Source organism: Pithys albifrons, chromosome 2 (assembly GCF_047495875.1).
Source record: "Pithys albifrons albifrons isolate INPA30051 chromosome 2, PitAlb_v1, whole genome shotgun sequence".
In the NCBI taxonomy this organism is placed as follows: Eukaryota; Metazoa; Chordata; class Aves; order Passeriformes; family Thamnophilidae; genus Pithys; species Pithys albifrons.
Window position 1 is genome coordinate 60936911 of NC_092459.1, and position 20048 is coordinate 60956958.

The 20048-nt window shown below is 41.3% G+C and overlaps 1 protein-coding gene across 2 annotated transcripts in view; it reads left to right on the top strand.

Annotated features, from left to right (window-relative positions):
• The window catches only part of AIG1 (androgen induced 1), a 128045-nt gene extending 111749 nt beyond the window's left edge, over positions 1–16296 (top strand). For both annotated transcript variants that reach the window (XM_071549215.1, XM_071549214.1), the window contains 2 exons: positions 11041–11204; positions 14214–16296. In XM_071549215.1, the coding sequence (XP_071405316.1) occupies positions 11041–11204; positions 14214–14251 (202 nt within the window). In that variant the 3' untranslated portion in view covers positions 14252–16296. The remainder of the gene's footprint in view (positions 1–11040; positions 11205–14213) is intronic.
• Positions 16297–20048: the final 3752 nt, after the last annotated feature.

Here is a 20048-nt window from a genome sequence, read left to right on the forward strand (position 1 = left end):
GTAGCTGAATCTTTCCCGTATGAAAAAGTTGGTGAAATAGCAAGCTTTTTTATATATATTTGGTAAATTCTGAATAGAATCACTAAAACTGGAAGAACATAGCTAAATAACATGATCTCTCCTGAGCATGATTCAGAGATTTGTTATCTGAAAAACATCCTTTCTTTAAGAGTAAAACCTTTTTCTGTTTTTCTTTCAATTTTTTGGCATTCTCTCCCTTCTGTCAGAGAGTATGTGAGTAGGCACACTTAGCTCAAGCGCTGTCTGTGAGAGAGAGCTCTCCCATGCTCTTAAGGAGCTGTGCCCAGGCAGTGCATTCGCAGACATGCATTGCCTGTTACAGACCATACATGGACTTTCAGGATCAAGGACATGCAACAAGATGGGAAAGGCCTATTGGCTTTATTTAGCATGGCTTGAAAAGGTCACAGCTTGTATTGAATTGTTAAATCTAGACAGTGCTAAGAAAACCAAAATGCTTGCCAATACTACCAGAAAATACTGCCAATGAGTGTATGGAGTTGGTTGTCAAGGAACAGAAAAGAGCCAGAAATGTACTGCTCCTTGTAATAAGAATGACCTCATGGTAACTAATATCAGAGCCTAATATGTCCCTAAAATAAACTGAGACGAATACGTTTATTTATTTTAAATGCTTTTCTTTTTCCCTCTGCTTTTGAGCACTTGAGGATGCCAGAAAAACAGACCCTAAGAACCTGTTTCCACCGCTCTAGTCATGCTGAGCTGCATGTTTGGGAGCAAAAGACTTACCTGCTCTCTTGTTGCTAACTCAAATCCACTAGGAGCTGCCTCCACATGTGCCAAGCTTGGACTCAATTCATTCTTTCATTCTTTGATAAATCTATTTAAGGATATTTTAAACTTTCATTTGAAAAGAAATTTTCTCTTGAAGTGACTTTAGGAGAGTTCTGTAGACCTGCTGAGGGAGAGCATTTAGATGGGGTAATTTGCTGAATTCTTCTTGAACGCATTTAAGAAAGGAATGTACACTGAGGATTTGGAATGAATTTGAGATTGATTCTATCAGCCTTGCTGTAAGATTTCCACTAGCAATTCTCCATAGAAGGAGAGGAGGATCAGAAAGAGCAGATGTTGGCACAGACTGCTAGGAGAAACCTTGACATTCAGAAGAGAGGGGTGGAGAGTTAAGAGTGTGAAGCTTGGTGAGAACTGGCAGTCATATGGGTAAAAGAAGGGCAGGATTGAGAATACAGAGGATTTTTTATGTTGCTGGTGCCAGTGGTGCAGGAGAGATGCAACCTGACTTTGCCAGGGTGTGCTGAAGGTCCATATGTAGGGGCGGGGTCATGCCTGCTTTTGGAAGTGAGCACTGGCAATAGAAGTTCAATAGAGATTAGGGAATAGGTGGTTGGAGAAAAAGACAAGTAAAAAGTCCTGGGGCCAAGTAAAAGTGGTGAACTAGAATTATGGGTTAAAAGAGAAATGGGTAAGGAAATGTGCGGCTCACAGGTCAGCAGCTTCAAAGCTTAAATCAAGCAAGTAAGTGGGAAATTCTGGGTGAGGGAGAGAGAGACTGAAATCAGAGTGGAAGGCTGATGTAGAGGTGGGTGACAGATGAGAAAATGCAGAGGAGGAGAAAAGAGCTGGAGTCAGAGCTGCCCTGAACAGGAAAGAGTAGGAAGAAACAGAAGCAGCAGAAATAGGCCAGGAGATTAGCATCCCCTGTAGCTGACCCAGAAGGAGGGTAGGAGAGCAGAAGTGCTTTCAGTAAGAGAAAGCTGTATGGATCCTCAGGCTATTACATCTGACACAGCCATAATGGACTGTTACTTTCTGGCTCCCTTCCACCTCTACATCCTCAAATATTTCAGTCAAAGCAACAGTACAATCACAGATGACATTGCATGGGTAATATGTTCATGCTTGTGTAGCTCCTTAAAATATACCTCAGGAAGGCATAGCAACCATTACTATATTTAAAAGGAAAAGTTGTTTATCAAAATAGATGGCTTCCAGAGATGACAGCACTTTGCAGTGAATCTGCTAAGTTTCTGTCGTTCTAGCTACCTGTACATAAACACGAATTTCTGCTAAGCTTTGTTCATCCCAGAGGATGACAGCACCGTGTCATACTGAGTGTGTTTTGCATATGACATTATTTGCAGCTGCAGTTTTCCAAGACTTGTCTTCTTCTGATTGCATAAACCACTCTAAAGCAGTAGCACAGTCCTAGCACAGTAGCACGACTCAGATCAATGGACAAGAATCCAGCATTAAGAAAATGGAAGAAGGGGGATGATTGCTGTTATTTCCTAAATGATGACTGTATATTGAACTTATTTTTTAGTCTTTAGCATTTCTAAACTATGTTCATTCCTAGTGTAGGTGATTAAGGCCTGGCTGGCTGTTATTATAGGGAGCCAAGCATCTTAGTGTGGCTGAGATCTCAAGAATTCTGATTAGATGCAGAACAAACTGTCCTGTGTTTTTGTGGGGGTTTATGAAAATGTGCCTTCCATCAATCAGTATCAGAAACCAAAAGCAGAAAAAAAATTAGTGTGGGTCAATGTCCCAAAAAGCACAGGATTAGTCCAACTCCATAACTGCAAATAATTTGTTCAAGTTTTGAATGACTCGGCTGCTGTAAGCCCATCAGCTCCTTTGGAAGACATTCTGCAGTTTAATAGTTCTGGGTAAAGTTCTCACTTTTTGTGGAAAAGAGTGATGCTAGAAAAGATTATGAAATAAAGGCATAGAAAATGCCTATGTTCTGTTGTTTGCTAAAGAGTATTCACAATGGGAACTGGTCTAGAATTTGTCTGGGGCCAAAGATTCAGCCTTCCTTTGTGCCAGTCACTAGAAATATGACAAGCACTGAAGATCTGGAAAAGGATTTGCTGCTGCAAGTAACCAGAAAGGAACTGCCACAGTAGATCAGAGAAGCCATGTATCCAGGCTCCAGCTATAGCTAATGTCAGATGCTTTAGGAGATTTTAACAGGCCATTATGAAACAACCAGCCTGCAAGGGAAGTTTTCTTCCAAAAATGATGTCAAAAAGTAGATGCTTGAATCCTTGAGTCTTGATGGTTTATATACCTTGTAATCTTTGAAGTCTTCTCCTGGGACACCCCCTTGTCGCGGGGGAGAAGCTTGCATGCCCTCATGAGGTTGAGAGCTATGCTGGAGGTGGTTTGTGCCGCCGGTAGGGTCTCCCATGCCAGACAGGTCTCAGCTGAAGGGTCAGACAAAGTGTGTCCACGGGCAGGATGGGCTCGCTAGCCGTCTGGCAACCATCCTAGGAGAAGGACAACTCCAACCCCAAACCCGGGCAGATGGAGCTCGTTTAGTCCTGTAAGGCCATCCATCTAAGAGAAGAATACTCTAACCAAACCTACGTCCTGAGGTATTCGCTGTCACCGTCCAAGCTCGCTAGGCCGTGGCAGATGAACCTTAGGAGTAAAGGGTGGGGCCATTTCTGCACACGCTGTGCCTCACCTAAAAATCCATTGTGCAGGCTCGAAGGGTTCACCCACATTGCAAAGCCCTGTAGCGACAGGGGAGGGTCGAAAACGGCAGGTGATAGGAAGCAGCTGGAAGCCGCAGACCCAACCCTGCATGCAGGCGGTTCAGGATATGGGTCATTAGAGACTTGACCCCGGAGATGACAGTCTCTTGCGGCAGCATCCTGAATGACCAAGCAGCCTTTTCTAGGGACAGCACTGCTTGCTCCACACAGAGAGGGGCCTAGCAAAGGTGGCCTAAACAAAGCTCATCTCCACACCCAGCTGGATAACCGCGGCCAACCGGCATCTTCCATGCAGTCAAACAAAACCAAAGAGATTTCAAAGGCATACACCTGCCTGCAAAGGTGTGCTCAAACTAACACTCGCATGTTGGAACATCAGAACCATGCTTGATACTGGGGATAGTGGACGTCCTGAGCATCGTTCTGCTCTAATTGCCCACGAACTGTCACGGCTCAACATTGACATTGCTGCTCTCAGTGAAGTTCGTCTTCATGAGGAAGGCAGCCTTAAAGAACATGGTGCTGGCTACACGCTCTACTGGTCAGGCAAACCCAAAACCGAAAGACACCTTTCAGGAGTTGGCTTCATGATTAAAACCTCCATTGCCTCCAAACTTGAAAATCTACTGACAGGTCATTCCAATCACATTATGTCCTTACGCCTCCCTCTACACATCAAGCAACATGTTGTTCTTTTTAGCGTATATGCCCCAACTCTCCAAGCTGACCCAGCCGAAAAAGACAAATTCTACACAGACCTGCGCTGCCTCACCCAAAATGTTCCTGCAGATGATAAGATCATAATCCTTGGTGACTTCAACGCCAGAGTAGGTAAGAATTCTGAAGCCTGGAAAGGAGTCCTGGGCAAGCATGGCGTTGGAAACTGCAACAACAATGGACGCCTCCTGCTAAAGTTTTGCACAGAACGGCAGCTCACCATCACCAACACTATCTTTCAACAGAAAGACAGCCTGAAGACTACCTGGATGCGTCCTCGATCCAAGCACTGGCACCTCATTGACTATATCTTAGTACAACAGAGAAATGTCAGTGATGTCCGTCATACTCAAGTGATGCCGAGTGCAGAATGTCAAACAGACCACCGCCTTGTGCGCTGCAAACTTATCCTCCACTTCAAGCCCAAACCTAAGAGAGGCGGCATTCCATGGAGAAGGCTCCAAGTCAGCAATCTTCAAACAGCCACAGCGAGAGACAGCTTCCAGGAAAACCTTCAAACTAGACTTAAAGATAATCCCATAGATCCCTCTCCTGAAGCGCTTTGGCAACATATTAAAAGTTGCATCCTGCAATCCTCTGAAGAGTCCCTAGGGTTCTCCTCCAAGAAAAACAAAGACTGGTTTGATGAGAACAATCAAGAGATCCAGAAATTGCTGAAGAAGAAGAGAACTGCTCACCAAGCACACCTTGCTCAGCCATCTTGCCATATAAAAAAAGCCGCCTTTCGTCTTGCATGCAGCAAGCTCCAACAGAAACTTCGAGACATCCAGAACAAATGGTGGCTCGACCTAGCAGAAAAGACACAACTATGTGCAGATTTGGGTGACCAAAGAGGATTCTATGAGGCCCTGAAAGCAGTGTACGGACCCACACACCAGGTTCAAAGCCCCCTACTCAGTGCAGATGGTCAACTGCTTCTAACAGATAAAACCTCCATCCTGAACCGATGGTCTGAGCACTTTCAGACTCTCTTCAGTGCCAACCGTGTAGTCCAAGGCTCAGCAATTCAGCACATTACACAACAACCGGTGAAACATGAATTGGATGCAGCCCCTACTATAGGAGAGATACTCAAGGCCATACAACAGGTGAAAACTGGTAAGGCAGATGGGGTTGATGGAATTCCACCTGAAATCTGGAAGCATGGAGGTCAAGCACTCCATGCCAAATTCTACGAGCTTGTTGTGTGTTGCTGGGAACAAGGGGAACTACCACCAGACCTCCGTGATGCAGTCATCATCACCCTGTACAAGAAGAAAGGAGAAAAATCAGACTGCTCAAATTACTGAGGTATTACTTTGCTCTCCATTGCTGGTAAAATCCTTGCAAGAATACTTCTGAACAGACTAGTACCCACTATTGCAGAAGCTCTTCTACCTGAAAGCCAGTGTGGTTTCAGAGCCAATAGGAGCACCACAGACATGGTGTTTGTTCTCAGACAACTGCAGGAGAAGTGTAGGGAACAGAACAAAGGTCTCTATGTAACCTTCGTTGACCTCACCAAAGCTTTCGACACTGTGAGCAGAAAAGGCCTGTGGCAGATCTTGGAACGTTTAGGATGTCCCCCCAAGTTCCTCAAAATGATCATCCTGCTACATGAGGATCAGCGTGGACAAGTCAGATATGGCAATGCACTCTCTGAGCCCTTTCCAATAACCAATGGTGTGAAACAAGGTTGCGTTCTTGCACCAACTCTATTCACAATCTTCTTCAGCATGATGCTCCAAAGAGCCACAGCAGACCTCGATGAAGAAAATGGCATCTACATCCGACATCGTACCGATGGAAGCCTATCCAACCTAAGGCGACTGAAGGCCCACACCAAGACCCTGAATCACCTTGTCCGTGAGCTGCTTTTTGCTGATGATGCCGCCCTCGTTGCTCACACAGAAGCAGCTCTGCAGCGCTTAACATCCTGCTTTGCAGAGGCTGCTGAGCTTTTTGGGCTGGAAGTCAGCCTGAAGAAGACGGAAGTTCTCTACCAACCTGCACCTCAAGAAGTCTTCCATCATCCTCACATCACCATAGGCAATTCAGAGCTTAAGTCAGTCCAGCAGTTCACCTATCTGAGAAGTATCATTTCCTCAGACGGTAAGATCGACAAAGAGATAGACAACAGGCTAGCAAAGGCATACAGAGCCTTCGGAAAACTCCATAAAAGAGTCTGGTCCAATAAACACCTGAAGAAAAGTACAAAGATTAGTGTCTACAGAGCCATTGTACTGTCTACTCTTTTATATGGGTCTGAATCCTGGGTCATCTACCGCCACCACCTGCGGCTTCTCGAACGCTTCCATCAGCGCTGCCTCCGTTCAATCCTAAACATCCACTGGTCTGATTATGTGACCAATGTGTCTGTTCTTGAACAGGCAGGAGTCAGCAGTATCAAGGCCATGCTGATGAGAACGCAGCTGCACTGGGCAGGGCACGTCTCCACGATGGAGGATCACCGCCTTCCGAAGATTGTGCTCTATGGTGAACTCGCCACCGGCTGCCGCAAGAGAGGAGCCCTGAAGAAGAGATACAAGGACTCCCTGAAACAACACCTCAGCCTTGGCCATATTGACTGCCATCAATGGTCCACTCTGGCCGCCAATCGGGATTCATGGAGACACACCATTCATGACGCTGCTGCTTCCTTTGAGAATGCACGGAGAGTCAGTCTTGAGGAGAAAAAACAACACAGAAAGAACCGTTCCTTGCTAATGTCACCTAGGGAGACGTTCCGCTGTGCCTTTTGTGACCAGACCTGCCTATCCCGTGTCGGCCTTTTTAGCCACCAGCACGCTTGCAGCAAGCGTGGGTAGTGCCCTTCTCAAATCTTCGTTCGCGAAGCCTAGCCATGATGATGATGAATCTTTGAAGTCCAGGCATAACTGTAACAGGTTCTTATTGCTTGTACAGTCTCCAGACTTCTGAAACTTTCTAGATTTGCATGATGTGGGCTAGAGAAGAGGAGTGAACTAAGTAGACTTTGAGACTTGTATACTTCAAAACTGTTTTGAATATCTTTATTTCAGTGATGTACCACTGCAAGATAGGTTAGAGCATTCCAAAGGTTAATTAGGTATCATTCAGAAAGATATTTCCATTACCAGATATTAATTTCTTGTCTCTTGAGTTCTCTTGAGAGGATTCTTCTGTTACAAGGATAAGAACTGGGAGCTCTTCAGACATTTTATATCATGCATTATTATTCTGTGTCCTCTCATTCATTGCTCTTGAAAAGTTACATAGCCCCTCATCTGATTGTCCCCGTTTCCAGAACACATAGTACTGATTGTTGATGGCTGCAGACTGCAATGAAGGACTCAACTTGGGCAAGAAATGGGTGGAGACACTCTCAGAGTCCAGACCACAAAGTGCTGCTGAGCTGTGTTGCCTGAGAGGAGCCATCATGAAGGAGCAACTGTTTTGTGCAACATGTCTCCTATTGCAAAATCTGTGGGATGTTGTGGTTATCTGTCATTATATCCGTGTATTGAGCTTGATTTTACCAGGACTAAGGTTTTATACTGTTGTAACAGATGCATTACTTAAAGTGACAGGTAAAATACACATAAATCAGAAGGTTCCAACAATTTTTTTTTACTTAGTTTTCCTCATTAACAAAAGAGCTATAACTAAAGAGTATGTATGTGTATGCATAGTTTTCATTTTCTCCTGATTACTTTTATAGAAGAGATATACAACATCTACTGTGTATTACAAGTGAAAACCAACTACAAAGTCACATTTTTTGACAGATTTGAAGAAACCCATATTGTGCATTTTCAACTAGCTTTTTCTGATTTCGACACCAGCTGGTTGAAGACTTTTGAAAACCACCACTTTTTTAACAGACATTTTAATTTGAATACAATATGTGAATATTTCCATTCCTTTTCTTTTACTGTTCCTAACAAATGACTGAATGAACTCGATGACCTGTAATATGTTCATCTTTGAAAACACAGGGTTATGCCTACATGAGCTATAGTACCAAATCATAGGGAGGTTCAAGTGAATTTATTATTTTCAAAAGTAGCCAGTTCAGTTTTACCTTAAACTTTCTCTCCTCAGTTAATTTTTATCTAAACAGTCTATTTTTTATGCATGTTCAGTAACAAAGTCTTAAATTGTATCTAGATTTCCACTCCTAAGTAAATCTTAATTCATGCTTCCCTTTGCTTAACTAATAATGATGTTGGACAGGAATAATGACTGCTAGAATTGCAGCATTGAGGGCGTTAATTAACACTGGTAATCAGCAATCCTGTGTGGAAGCTTTATGTGAATGGTTGATCAGCCCTTTATTGTGCAGCCCTGAGATAGCTTGCATTGTAGTAGGAATGAACCCTCTAAGAAAGGCCATCAGGTGAGGTTTCCATGGCAGCAGTCATCCCTTTGCTGGTCTCATTTGTTGCATAGACAATGCAGGAGTTGTCACTGTGTCACTGCCCAGTGGAGAGAAGGCTAATATTACTCCATCCCAATGTAGCGAGCAGCATGGTGCAGCTCATTTTAGGAATGTTCAGGTGGCTGATCAGAAGGATTTGTGATTGTTGTCTCCAGAGTGATGCTCAGTGCCACTTGTGCTCAAAGCAAGAGTTCCTACAGTGTGGCCACACCAGGAACAGGCATACAACAGTGACACTGTACACATGAGCATTGTCATCACACGGGGAATGGGCTCTTATGCTGGGCAGCAGGGAGCAGAGTACATGAGCTCTCCTCAAAGACTGAACCAACCAGAGATTGCTGACATTCAGGAGCTCATCAGTGACTCACTGGTTGGATTTAGGAAATATTTCCTCTTCGAAGCATAAATACATGCTAGTAAATGCCACTTCCACTTGGTTTGTGAAGTTGGCTACATAAGTGCAATTTAGAAGGTCCCTTGTAAAGTTCTGCTGTAAAGGTGTTTTATAGTGCTGAGCAGTTTCATCACACCAGAGAAAATGAGAAAAACAAGACTGGCTCTTTTTTAGTCTTTGTCCTTGGAGCTTGTTTTTCACAGAGTGATCATAAAGCAAAACCAAATGAAACTGAAAACTGTCAGGGAATAATAGACATTCCCCACTAAACCAGTCTCGTAACAGAGGACATCCCATTGCCCTCTACTCAACTGTCTCATCTTTTTCTTTGATCAAAAGGAACAGTATCCCCTGTTACCATGGGTTGCAGAGGAACCCTTGATATTTTTTTTTAAAATAAACTTCAGCTTGTCAGGTTAATTGTGTCACAGAAGAATATTGGGGAAAATAACTGTAAGGTACAGAGATCATTTTCCTTGTGTGAACTGATTTGGAGAATGGGGGTTTAATCTGCATTTGGATCATGCAGATTAATTTACTGACACATAATTTCCTCTGTGAAGTGTCCAGCTGTTAAGGATTGGGCTGTAATAAAAACTTTTCCAAGGAGGAGGGAAGCTCTGACAACCATGTGCATTTCTAGGGTGATGGAGAATGATTAAACATGGATTCCATCCTCTCTGTTTGACAGAATTTTATGGTAACAGTTTTGTGTGGACTTCTGTGTCTCTGCCCTTTGGGAGCCTATGACTGCTGATCTAGTGATCAAAAATCTTCCTAAACAAATAGAAATATCAACAAGTGAAGCAAATCATGTGGATGTGGAAATCCCCATTTAGAGTAGTCTGTGCAGCTACTGTAGCTGTGCTTCACTCTCAAATTTCCAGGTGAGAAAGGAAGAGATTTCCATTCTCGAACAGAACCCAGCAGTGCCCCCAGCCTGTCTCCACTGAGCACTTTGTCCAGGTAGCCTCTGTCATGTTTGTTCTGTTGTTTGCCAGTATTTGGTTTTCTTAACTTCCACCTACTGAGATGTATGGACTTGGTCTGCTCCCTCTGACTTCATCACTCATCATGTCAGATGTCAAGACAAAAGCTATTCCATTAGAGAGTACAGATGTCCACTACAGTCACACACAGCAAAACCACATACCTGGAGTGCTTCTTCAGGCTGTGCTGCAGTAAAGCTGACACACTGTCTCTTGGGTTAGTGTACCAACAGTCTCCTCTGTAGCTGAATGCTGACATTCTCTGTGCCACCAGAAAATCACCATCAATCCTTTTTCTTTACTGTGGAGCAATTGGTTGTGGAGCTGGGCACCATTTTTGAGGTGGGTTTTGGTTTCTTTGTTTTTTTAAATGTTTATCCTACTTAGAGGAAAATTACTAGATTCCAAATGATATCAGGTAACTGAAAGAAAAAGTGGAGCAATCTAAAACACATTTGCTGAAGAAATTACTCTCTCAAAGAGAAGCTGAGCCATATGTTTCTGGCAAACTCAAAAACTGATGCATTTGCCATGTGTAGCAAGGAGAAGCATCAGAAACTCAGAAATGTGTACGAAATGAAAATATGCTGCTGCAGAAAGCAAAGAGTGTTGGTCTGTGTAGGAGAGCCTGTAGAACCCTAAATACTCAGGATAGAGAACCTGCTTGGAACAGAGGCTGCTGCAGTTTCCAGCTTTGGCATGAAATAGGGGTTTCCTCAGAAATGTAAGTGCAGCAAGGAAATACCTGCCTACATCAGAAATGAAAACTGGCCAACTGCTCATAATAAATTTAAAGCAAAACAGAAAGAATGTGGAAAATCAGTCATAGTTTCATCATCTGTGATGTCTCTTCTGGGTGGATGTCATCCAGATGCTCCAGTTCAGTTGCAACTTGCAGGCCTTTCAAATAATTGCTTTTTAAGTTACAGTAGCTAAACCTCTAGGCCAAGCTACTTTTGAAAAATAGGGCTATAAGACTCAGCGCTTTTTATTTTTGTTTTGTTTCAGGGTGTGCTGGATTCACCACGTTACAGGAGTGTGGGTGTACCCGCTTCTTGAGCACCTCAGCCCGGGTGTCAAAATAATCTTTTTTGCAGCTTTGACCATAGTTATTAACATATTCTACTTGGTGGGAGAGGTCCTGAACAGCTACATCTGGGACACGCAAAAATGTGAGTATTGTTTTAGGAAACATATCTCATGAAATACACCACCACAATTTGAGTATGTTTTTCTGAAAATCTAAAAGATTTTATGCTGGCTAAAACAAAGGAAAATGACAGAAGTTACACTGAAACATGTTGGTTGTTTGCCCTTAAAAGCAGCCGGATGAATAGAATGACTTCTGGAGACCCTGATGAGATATGAATATGTATTCTTTTTTATAACTTACAATACTAATTTAAGAGCTCGTGACAATTACCTGGGAGGTTTACAACCCACCTTCTATCTAATGAACCCATTAAATGCAGCTAGAAAAAAGTATCATTCTGTGCGAATTCTGATAATGACAAGCTTAGACTTAGAAATTAAAATACACTCTTTTAGTATTTTCAGGTATAAGATGTTTTCTGTTTATAAATTTACTCAGGGAAAATGAACATGTCAGTAAAATAATAGGAAGGAAAGATCATCTTAGTGTGGGATAAACTCAACTGTGCAGGTCCTCCATCATTTATCCTTCCTAGGCCACCCATTGCTGAGGAGAGGAAAAGGGAAAATAAGACAAACACAAGATTAAAAGTAGGTTCCTTTAATCTATGAAAGATGTTTCTCATTTATCAAATTGCCTGAAATAAGCAAACAACATTCATAATTGCTGCTGTGGCAAATCACAACTGGAGTGAAATAAATTGCACACAGAAATCTCATTTAACTATTCCTTCGATAGCAGGTGGAATCTAATGGCAGAAGCTCAAAAGAGTTTTACTCGTTGTTTGTTCATATTAGCACCCACATGTAAAATGTCTTTTTCTTCTTCCTCTAGAACCAGCAATCACTGGGCACAGTCTTCAAGACTGGTATTCAGTCCTCAGTTTGATGTCACAGTCACTTTTTTTAGATTCTTCAAGTTAATTCAGGAAAGATGTTTCTGAAAAAGGCAACTGCAAGAAATAATTTCACTTGTTGTAACTCCTGTATGAAGAAATAATAATGTGGTAAAGAATCACAAATCCTTAGCAAGTCCATGAATAAGTAGATGTTGGAAAATCTCCCGCACTATTCCAAAGTACACATAACAAAATCCCTGGTTCTTGTGGCCCACCACCGTAGAGGAGCTAACGTCAATTGGGTCATTCTTCCAGTGTCTTTCAAGGTTTACCATGGCCTTACTCTCCTCTCCCTCGTTCCTTCTTTTAGATGAAGAATATTGATGCAAAGTCTTTTGTGGCTCAAACACTTGCAAAATGGAAAATGTCATGAGTCACCTTCTATTGTGCTGTGCTTGAAGCACTTTGCACAAACCTAACCTGAAGCGTATGGCAGGCACACCACCAACAGCAGAGATGTAAGATGGTGCCAGTCTGTCACTATGTGAGAGTCGGGAAAATACTATCTGAAAACTGTACATTTAAAAGGGGCTTTAGAGCAATAAGCCTGCAAATCAAAACAGGCTGCCATGAGAAGATTTCTGGGGTGAGAAGGGGTTGTTTTGGGTGTGGAGGTTTTTTATTTTCCTCTGGAGATGCATTAAATAAAACCTCACTACTGACAAAATGATTTGCAGTTAGTTTTTCCAAGTTAAACCACAAACATGGTAGGGAAGGAAAAATTTGCCCTTTGTACAAGCCAATGTCTGTCCACAGTTTTGAGGATATCTGCATTCCTGCCAAAGTATTTGATGCATCTGCAGTAGAGTGCTTCAGAAGAAAGGAAAGAGGCACTTTCAAACAGGCTTTTAAATCTGCTGGGAAAGTTCCTTCCAGCAGAAAGCAGAACACTTAAGATTGGCTCTGGAGCAGCCTTGTAAACCCACTGTAGTCTTCTGGTCCTGGCCTCTTGTTTTGGTTGTTAAACCTTCAACTGTGGCTCTCCCATTACATTGGTTTGCCAGCAACACCCAGGGCCATTGTACTTGGGCTGCTGGCAACGCGCAGACCCATTTGTTTCTGTGTTGTTTTTTTCAGCAAGGCAGCTCTGCCTTTGTGCTTTCTAACTGCAGATGGGTGTTATTGTTTCCCATATTTGAATTATTTATCTATGTTTTTAAAGTGATTTTTGGTGTACTTACCACCTGTGCGTATATTGCATTAGCAGGTGATCTTACATGTGACTGGATTTTCCTCTCAGCTTTCTCAAACACTGCTTCCCTTTTGCTTTCACTCCTCAAAAGTCTTTCTTTTCCAGCATGCAGCAGGCCTGTAAACCTCCAAAAGAAATATTTGTATTTGAGATGCCTGGCAGAGGGAGCTTAGTCAGAAGAACAATACTTTTGTCAGATACCAATAGTAATTCATTGTCCAGAAACAGGCATATGAAATAGCTGAATGTTTTCATTGCCAGAAAAAACACAATCTGCTGCCCAGCCCAGACTTTGCTCAGCATAGAAAAGAGACAAGCCCTGCAGCTAGGATAAGTTCTTTAAGGAGCCCTACTCTCAACTCAGCCCTCCTGATATTACTGAAAGTCATAGCCCTTACAAGGAGAGAGAGGCACCCTCTCAGCAGTAATGGTTTCCTGAACTCTCAAAAAAGGAGATGTACTTGCAAATATTTAAATATCCAATGTTGAAATGGATGGGAGGCCTAAAATTACTGTTCTGAAGCACAGTTGTTAAAATTTTCCTTCAAATAAAGTTGTCTGCTTAGTTTCAGCTATAGTAGCATCTACTTTAGTTTGCTTGTAGGTAAGCAGTGGAGTGAGGGAACTGACTGTTCCCAGACCCCTGCAGCCATCAAAAGCTTAGCATGCAGCAGGGGGTTAGGCTGATTTGGGAATGGGAGGGAGGGAGGAAGGATTGTGCAGTGCCTTACCAGACAACCACTGCCATCAGGTGTGCAGATGCTCTTTTCATTCACAGCAGGTGAGGTAACACGTCTAGGAGCATATGAGCAAGTACGGGAGAAACAACATCAATAAAGGGAAAAGAAAGACTAATGCATTAAAAGAACCTCTCTAAGTAAACCCTTCATTTTTATTCATTGCAAGAGTTTTAGAAGCTGTTCTCTGTATGTTTTCAGGTATTGAAGAAGGAAAGGAAAAGCCAAAATTGGAGTGACCAATAAGAGGCAACGTGGAGGATTGTTTAGGGCTCTGTGGAAGATTTCTCACCCCCAACAGAGGTTGGCATGGAGAGGAAACTTTTGGAAAGAAGGAAGCTTAATGGGCCCTCTGCTCAGTGCAAGGATATTTTTGGATTTTATATGGAGGGAAAATGATTTTAGCTAAGAATAATAATACCATTTCAACCTTCATTCCTCATTCTCCAGGCTTGCATGTGACATACACATATAAGATGTATATTTATCTCCATGGCATTCTCAATGGGCATTTCTTGGATCAAATAAGTCATTAAATCATTAAGTCATTAGATATCTTTACTTCTGCCAAGGAGAACAATGAGTCCATTCTCTGTGTTGTTTGAGAAAAGCTTAACCAGATAGTTCTAATACAGGGAAGCAAAACAATGCTATATATTTCAAAGTACAGCACAGAAGTTAATTGCATGAATGTATCTAAAGAACAGTTCAGTCTGATTGAAATATTAATGGAACACTATGTAACAGCTGCCTTAAATTTGTGATGTTAATAATTTTATCAGTCCAGTAAAATCCTATTTGTGATGTTAGAATATCTTCTTAAATAGGCCTAAATAAAGATGAAATTATCCTTGCATTTCTGTTTCTTCATGCTGATTCTTGAAATTTTAAATGGATTGATAGTATTTGAATTATATATTTTCAAGTTTTCCAGTGTCAACTGTAGATTATCTTATTTCTACATAAGGATTTTTCTTACTGTCATAGTACAAGACCTGGTCCTGTGTTTTCAAGTTCCAAGTTCTCAATAGCTGGGCTGAGCTGTTAGTGTTGTATCAGAGAGCACATATGAGTGTTACTTTAGGAAGGCACGTAAGCAAATGTTTAAAGTTAAACATATGCCTGTTTTTATTAGGAATTCAGTTGCAAAATACTAGTGATTGTTTAAATTTGACATGATTCTGTTTAATTATTAGACAATCAAAAAGGCAGAAAAAAATTATCTAGATCTAAAATAAAGTGAGTTGAATAATTTTTAGCAAGAAATTATTTATTAAAAAAGTAGCTTTAAGATCCAAATATCATATCACATATTTGTTCATCAGTGTATTCAGATCTATTTATTTTAACACATGCAGAGACCTTCAAATATGTGTAATGTTAATATGTCATTTTTAGTAATGGGATTTCTGCAGATTTACTGATGTTTTTGCTCTGCCATAGCTCTGGGGAAAATTGTTCTCATGTGACTTATTAGATTTAAAATGTATTTATGTACCAACTATCATAGGAAGCAACACAAGTTCAACAATGTGGTTTTTGGTTTGTTACCTTCAAAAATAAGACTTCTGTGATGATATTGGCTTTGTCTGTGTGTCTGTCCTCTCAAGAATTTTTAACTTATTGATCAAAGTTGCAAAGATTTCAAAGCTACACAAGTTATTAGAAAGTTCATGGAAATAAGTGGCCAGGTAAAGAAGAAGGCGCTCCTCTGATGGTACTACAGAGGGAGAGGACAGGACACATAAAACCAGAAGAATTTGGAAGCAGATTTGCTGTAGCCATGTGGCCTGGCATTGGGGATATTATGTTCCTGAGCTGTGCATTACATATGCACAGTAATACTGCAGCGTGGTTGCTGTGTCCACAGATAATTAGGGCTGATTGGATGTAGTAACATGTCTGTTATTTGCAACAGGCTTTTAAAACTCAGAAAGGAAAGAAAGCATGGATTCAGTCATGTTTATTGAGCTAGGAACTTTGTAAAGTCCCTGCTTCTCAAAGCTGTGGTAGCACATGAAAGTAATGGTGGACAATGAACATGCTGGAGGATCTGGCTATATTTTCCAGCTTCAATAGCTACAGCTTAGGGTAGGAAGCCCAAAGTGCAAACCCTGCTGACATTTTGGTCATATGAAGAATTTGCATAATCTATGCTCTGCTGTTAGATCTGGGACATTTTTATTTTTTAATTTTATTTCACGGGAATTGCTTCCTTCATGGTATTCTGTAATTCATTCTGGTGGAAAGAATGTGTTAAATAAAAATCAGAAGTGCCAAAATGCCACACAGCTGTACACATTTTGCTAGAGCATACTCTGATCATGTCTACTGTATATATTGCTCCACTGAATACTGAATGACTGAGACCTCAAAAACTGGCATTGATGGAAAGATTCCTTCTCTCAGCAAGCTTTGCACCTGCTCAAGATAGGGTTTTCTTTTACTACCATGTCATTTCATGCAATATTTGGAATGCCATAAGAATATAAAGGGAACAGAAGTATCAAAGGTCAGAATTACATAGATGAATCCATAGGTCAGTGTTCAAGTAAAAGAAGGCTCTCTTTCAGAGGTACAGCATAGGGACACTTAAAGTTGTCATCCCTCCTATCTGAATTTGTGAATACTCAGCACCTCAAAAAGTCAACTACCAGGCTTACATCTCAGTTAAGCCCCTGAGGTTGGCCAATGTTGATCAAAGGCAATGTATGTGACACAAAATGTGGTGGGTTTCATTTGGTTAAGGAAATTTATGGTATTCCAAGAAGATTCAAATTCAATTTGTCTTCTCAGATCTCAAAAAGTTCTCCACCTCCTGTGAGCTTTGAGCTTAAAGTCAAAAACATTTTAGAGCATTAAATCCAGCCTCTGATGTATGAACCATGATATAAATAACTTGGGGGCCTCTGTACCCAGAGAGCACTCTTCTAGACTGTGTTCATTCCCTTTAGGATTACACAATCCATCATTCTTAAGAAAGATGATGGATGAATGATGACTAAAGTAAAAGTCACTTGTAAACTTGCCAAATTTCAACCATCTTGGCTGAAATTGTCCCTGAAAGGTATTTCTCCCGGGGGAACTACTTTTTTTGTGGAAAACTTTTTGTCAGAACAAGTAATTTATTTTCAAGTGCAAGTCTGTGAAAAAAAAGTCTGGAAAACTTTTCTCTACTTTTGCTGTGAAAACGAGTCTTCGGAAGAAGGGCAGCATTTATTGTAGTAGAATTTCTGAATTTATAGGGAAGATCTATTCATCTCTGTCCAAATTTTAGGAAAAAAAATAACCCTGTATTTTCCTGTAGTGCAAGGGTAATTCTCTAGTGTTTATCAACTTTGAGAATGGGCTGTCTTGTGCCTGAATAGGATTTTCCCTACCATCCCTGATCTGTTGGCCCTCTCCATGCCTGACTACCCAAGTAAAGACACATATGAGAATGCAGACCCCAACTTCGGTTTCCGTGTACTGTTAATACCTCCCCAAAGCAGATGCAAATAAACCTGCCTAGACCAAATATGAAGGAAGCAAAGCTTTTGATGAAAACCTGAGCAATGAGAATAGGGTTTTAGATGGATAAACTAAGTGAAAAACACTCTATCTTTTCCCTTGAGGACTGCAATAAAATTAACTTAGCAATGTTTATTATGTCGTAGCTGTAATGATAAACCATGTAGAAAACTCTGTGAAAGAATCATTAGTTTTGTTGTCAGAGAAGAGCACAGCATGCAGTAAATAAGGCAGGCTGCCACACCTTGAACCACAAGGAAAAGACAAAATACAGTTTCATCATTCAGTGAGCACCATCCGTCATGTGTTATGAGTGAGACACAGGAAAAAATATTGTGTGATCATCTAATTAAAGGCAATGTCATAATTCATACTCACAAGGGGCCAAATTAAAGTTGAACAGGCGGCCCAAATTCTGACATTACCTCACTCTTCAATACCCGACTCTACATCTTAATAATATTCTCTTGACATAGCAATAGAACACAAAAAAGGGGGTGGATTTTTTTTAATGCTGGTTAGAAAGTCTAGCCATCCATTTCAACATGAATTTCAGTATGACTCTATCCCCTGTTTGATTTTAGAAGGCTCATTCTTACTTTCTGCCTGCATGTGTCTGCCCCAAAACACTCTGTTACTAAGTGGTTGCCATAATCTGCAAACTAGTGCCACAATTTCAAAATTAAATTATTTTAGGATGTGATTTAGCTTGTGTGGGACAAAATCTCATTGCTACCTTTCTGTAGCAACCATTGCCTTATTTTAAAGGAAAATGACAAATATTTTCTCTAATTTTAAGTTGATTATTTGCTTCTCTGCCCATGGGAGTAATACTAGCTAAATTACCACCAGTGCACATCAAAGACACTTGGGCACTGTGAGCAGACTGACAAATGGCAAACCATTCTGCAGGCTCCCAGGTGGCAGTTTGTGGTGACAGCGTGTAAGGCAAGCACTTCTTGGCTCGTTTTTCCTATTGGATTTATTTCAAATACTAACAATTTATTCTTTGCCTTTTATTTGCTCTAAAGTTTGGTCCTTCTGCTCTGATATATACCTCAGTAGCCTTTGAAGACTCAGATACTGTTAGACTGAACACTGCAAAGATTTATAATCTGAAACTTGAGTGGATATATATAGTCCTGAAGAGACCATCATCCTGGGGTTAGTGTCACTGAGGCAAGTTTGGTGTTCCTACCCTGGGAATAAAGGAGCAAGCAATAGGAGATGTGTAGGTGAGGTTGCCTCTGAATGCAGTCTGGGAGAAGTTATGCTGTTAATCCTTTTTAATGCTCGTGTTTGATGTGAATGGGGTCAAACGTTAGTGGCAGGTACATTCCATCTGCAGCAGCAGCAGCAAAAGAAAGCTCCAATTCAAAGCATAGTGCGTAAAAGTAGACAAGGTCATCTCCTCTGGGGGGTACCCCAGCTGCTCTACTCCTGTGGTTCAAAGCTTCATGTGCCACTGTAGCCAGCTGCTGAAACTGGGGTAAGTGTTGCAGGGAAGGAAAGTCTGAGAGTTTTATTATATGTATGGGCCATTCTGTTCAGCCTCACATGTTCGTTTGTGTTGAAAAAGTGTTGGTTCCTTCAGCTTGTCTGACTGCAGTGTCAAACCTGGAGTCTGATACTACTGCCAAAGTCACAGGGGAAAAAAGGCATTTGACTGAAGCAAGAACAGGGAGAGAATGACACTAACTTGGAAAGTAAAAAGATCCAGCTGTTGACATCTGTTCAGAAAAGTCCTTGGGTTCATGCTGAGCCCAAAGCACATGCACAGGGTACTTTTGCAGGGGCTTTACTGAATGAGGGGGCAAATGGATTTTCAGCTGGGGCACTTTCTGTAGTGCTTCTAATGGTGTAATGAAAGAGGAGTTTGAACTTTGAGTGAAAATAAGTCTGAACATACTGACTTCCTCTTACTTGCATTATTTAGGCAACTAAGAAGAACACTACTGTCCAATTTGCAGACCGCAAACATCAAATATATTTAGCATATATTCTCAAAAATGAGCAATTTTATTTTTATCAAAAATGCACTCTATTTTGTTCAAGTAACAAATGGAAATCAATGGGTTTTAATGTAACCCAGAAGAGCAAGTTGTAGTCTTATTCCCTTAAGTGCCCCTTTGTTGTTCAGACCACAGCTATAAAGGGATTTGAACCTCAGCACAATAAATGCCAGTACAGAAATTTGAGAGGTAGGCCACAGACTTTGTGGCCCACCGGAGAAGGTGTCTGCTGTTCCTTAGAGTTGTGTAAAATGAGACAGAAATGAATTAGCATCTTTTTCATGTAATTCTTATTGTAGCTAGTCATGGTGCTCAAGTTCAGCATTTTCTATATAGTTTGTGTATTAAAAAGTAAACATCTACCATTAGGCTGGAGAAGTATCTCCACAGTGTGCATTCTAAATATAGAGACTGCTATGGTACAGTGAGTACTAGGACATAATATCTCTTTGCTTTTTAATATGCAGATAGTCCCCTCTTTATGTGTAGGTAAAAGTGAAACACACATACAGAT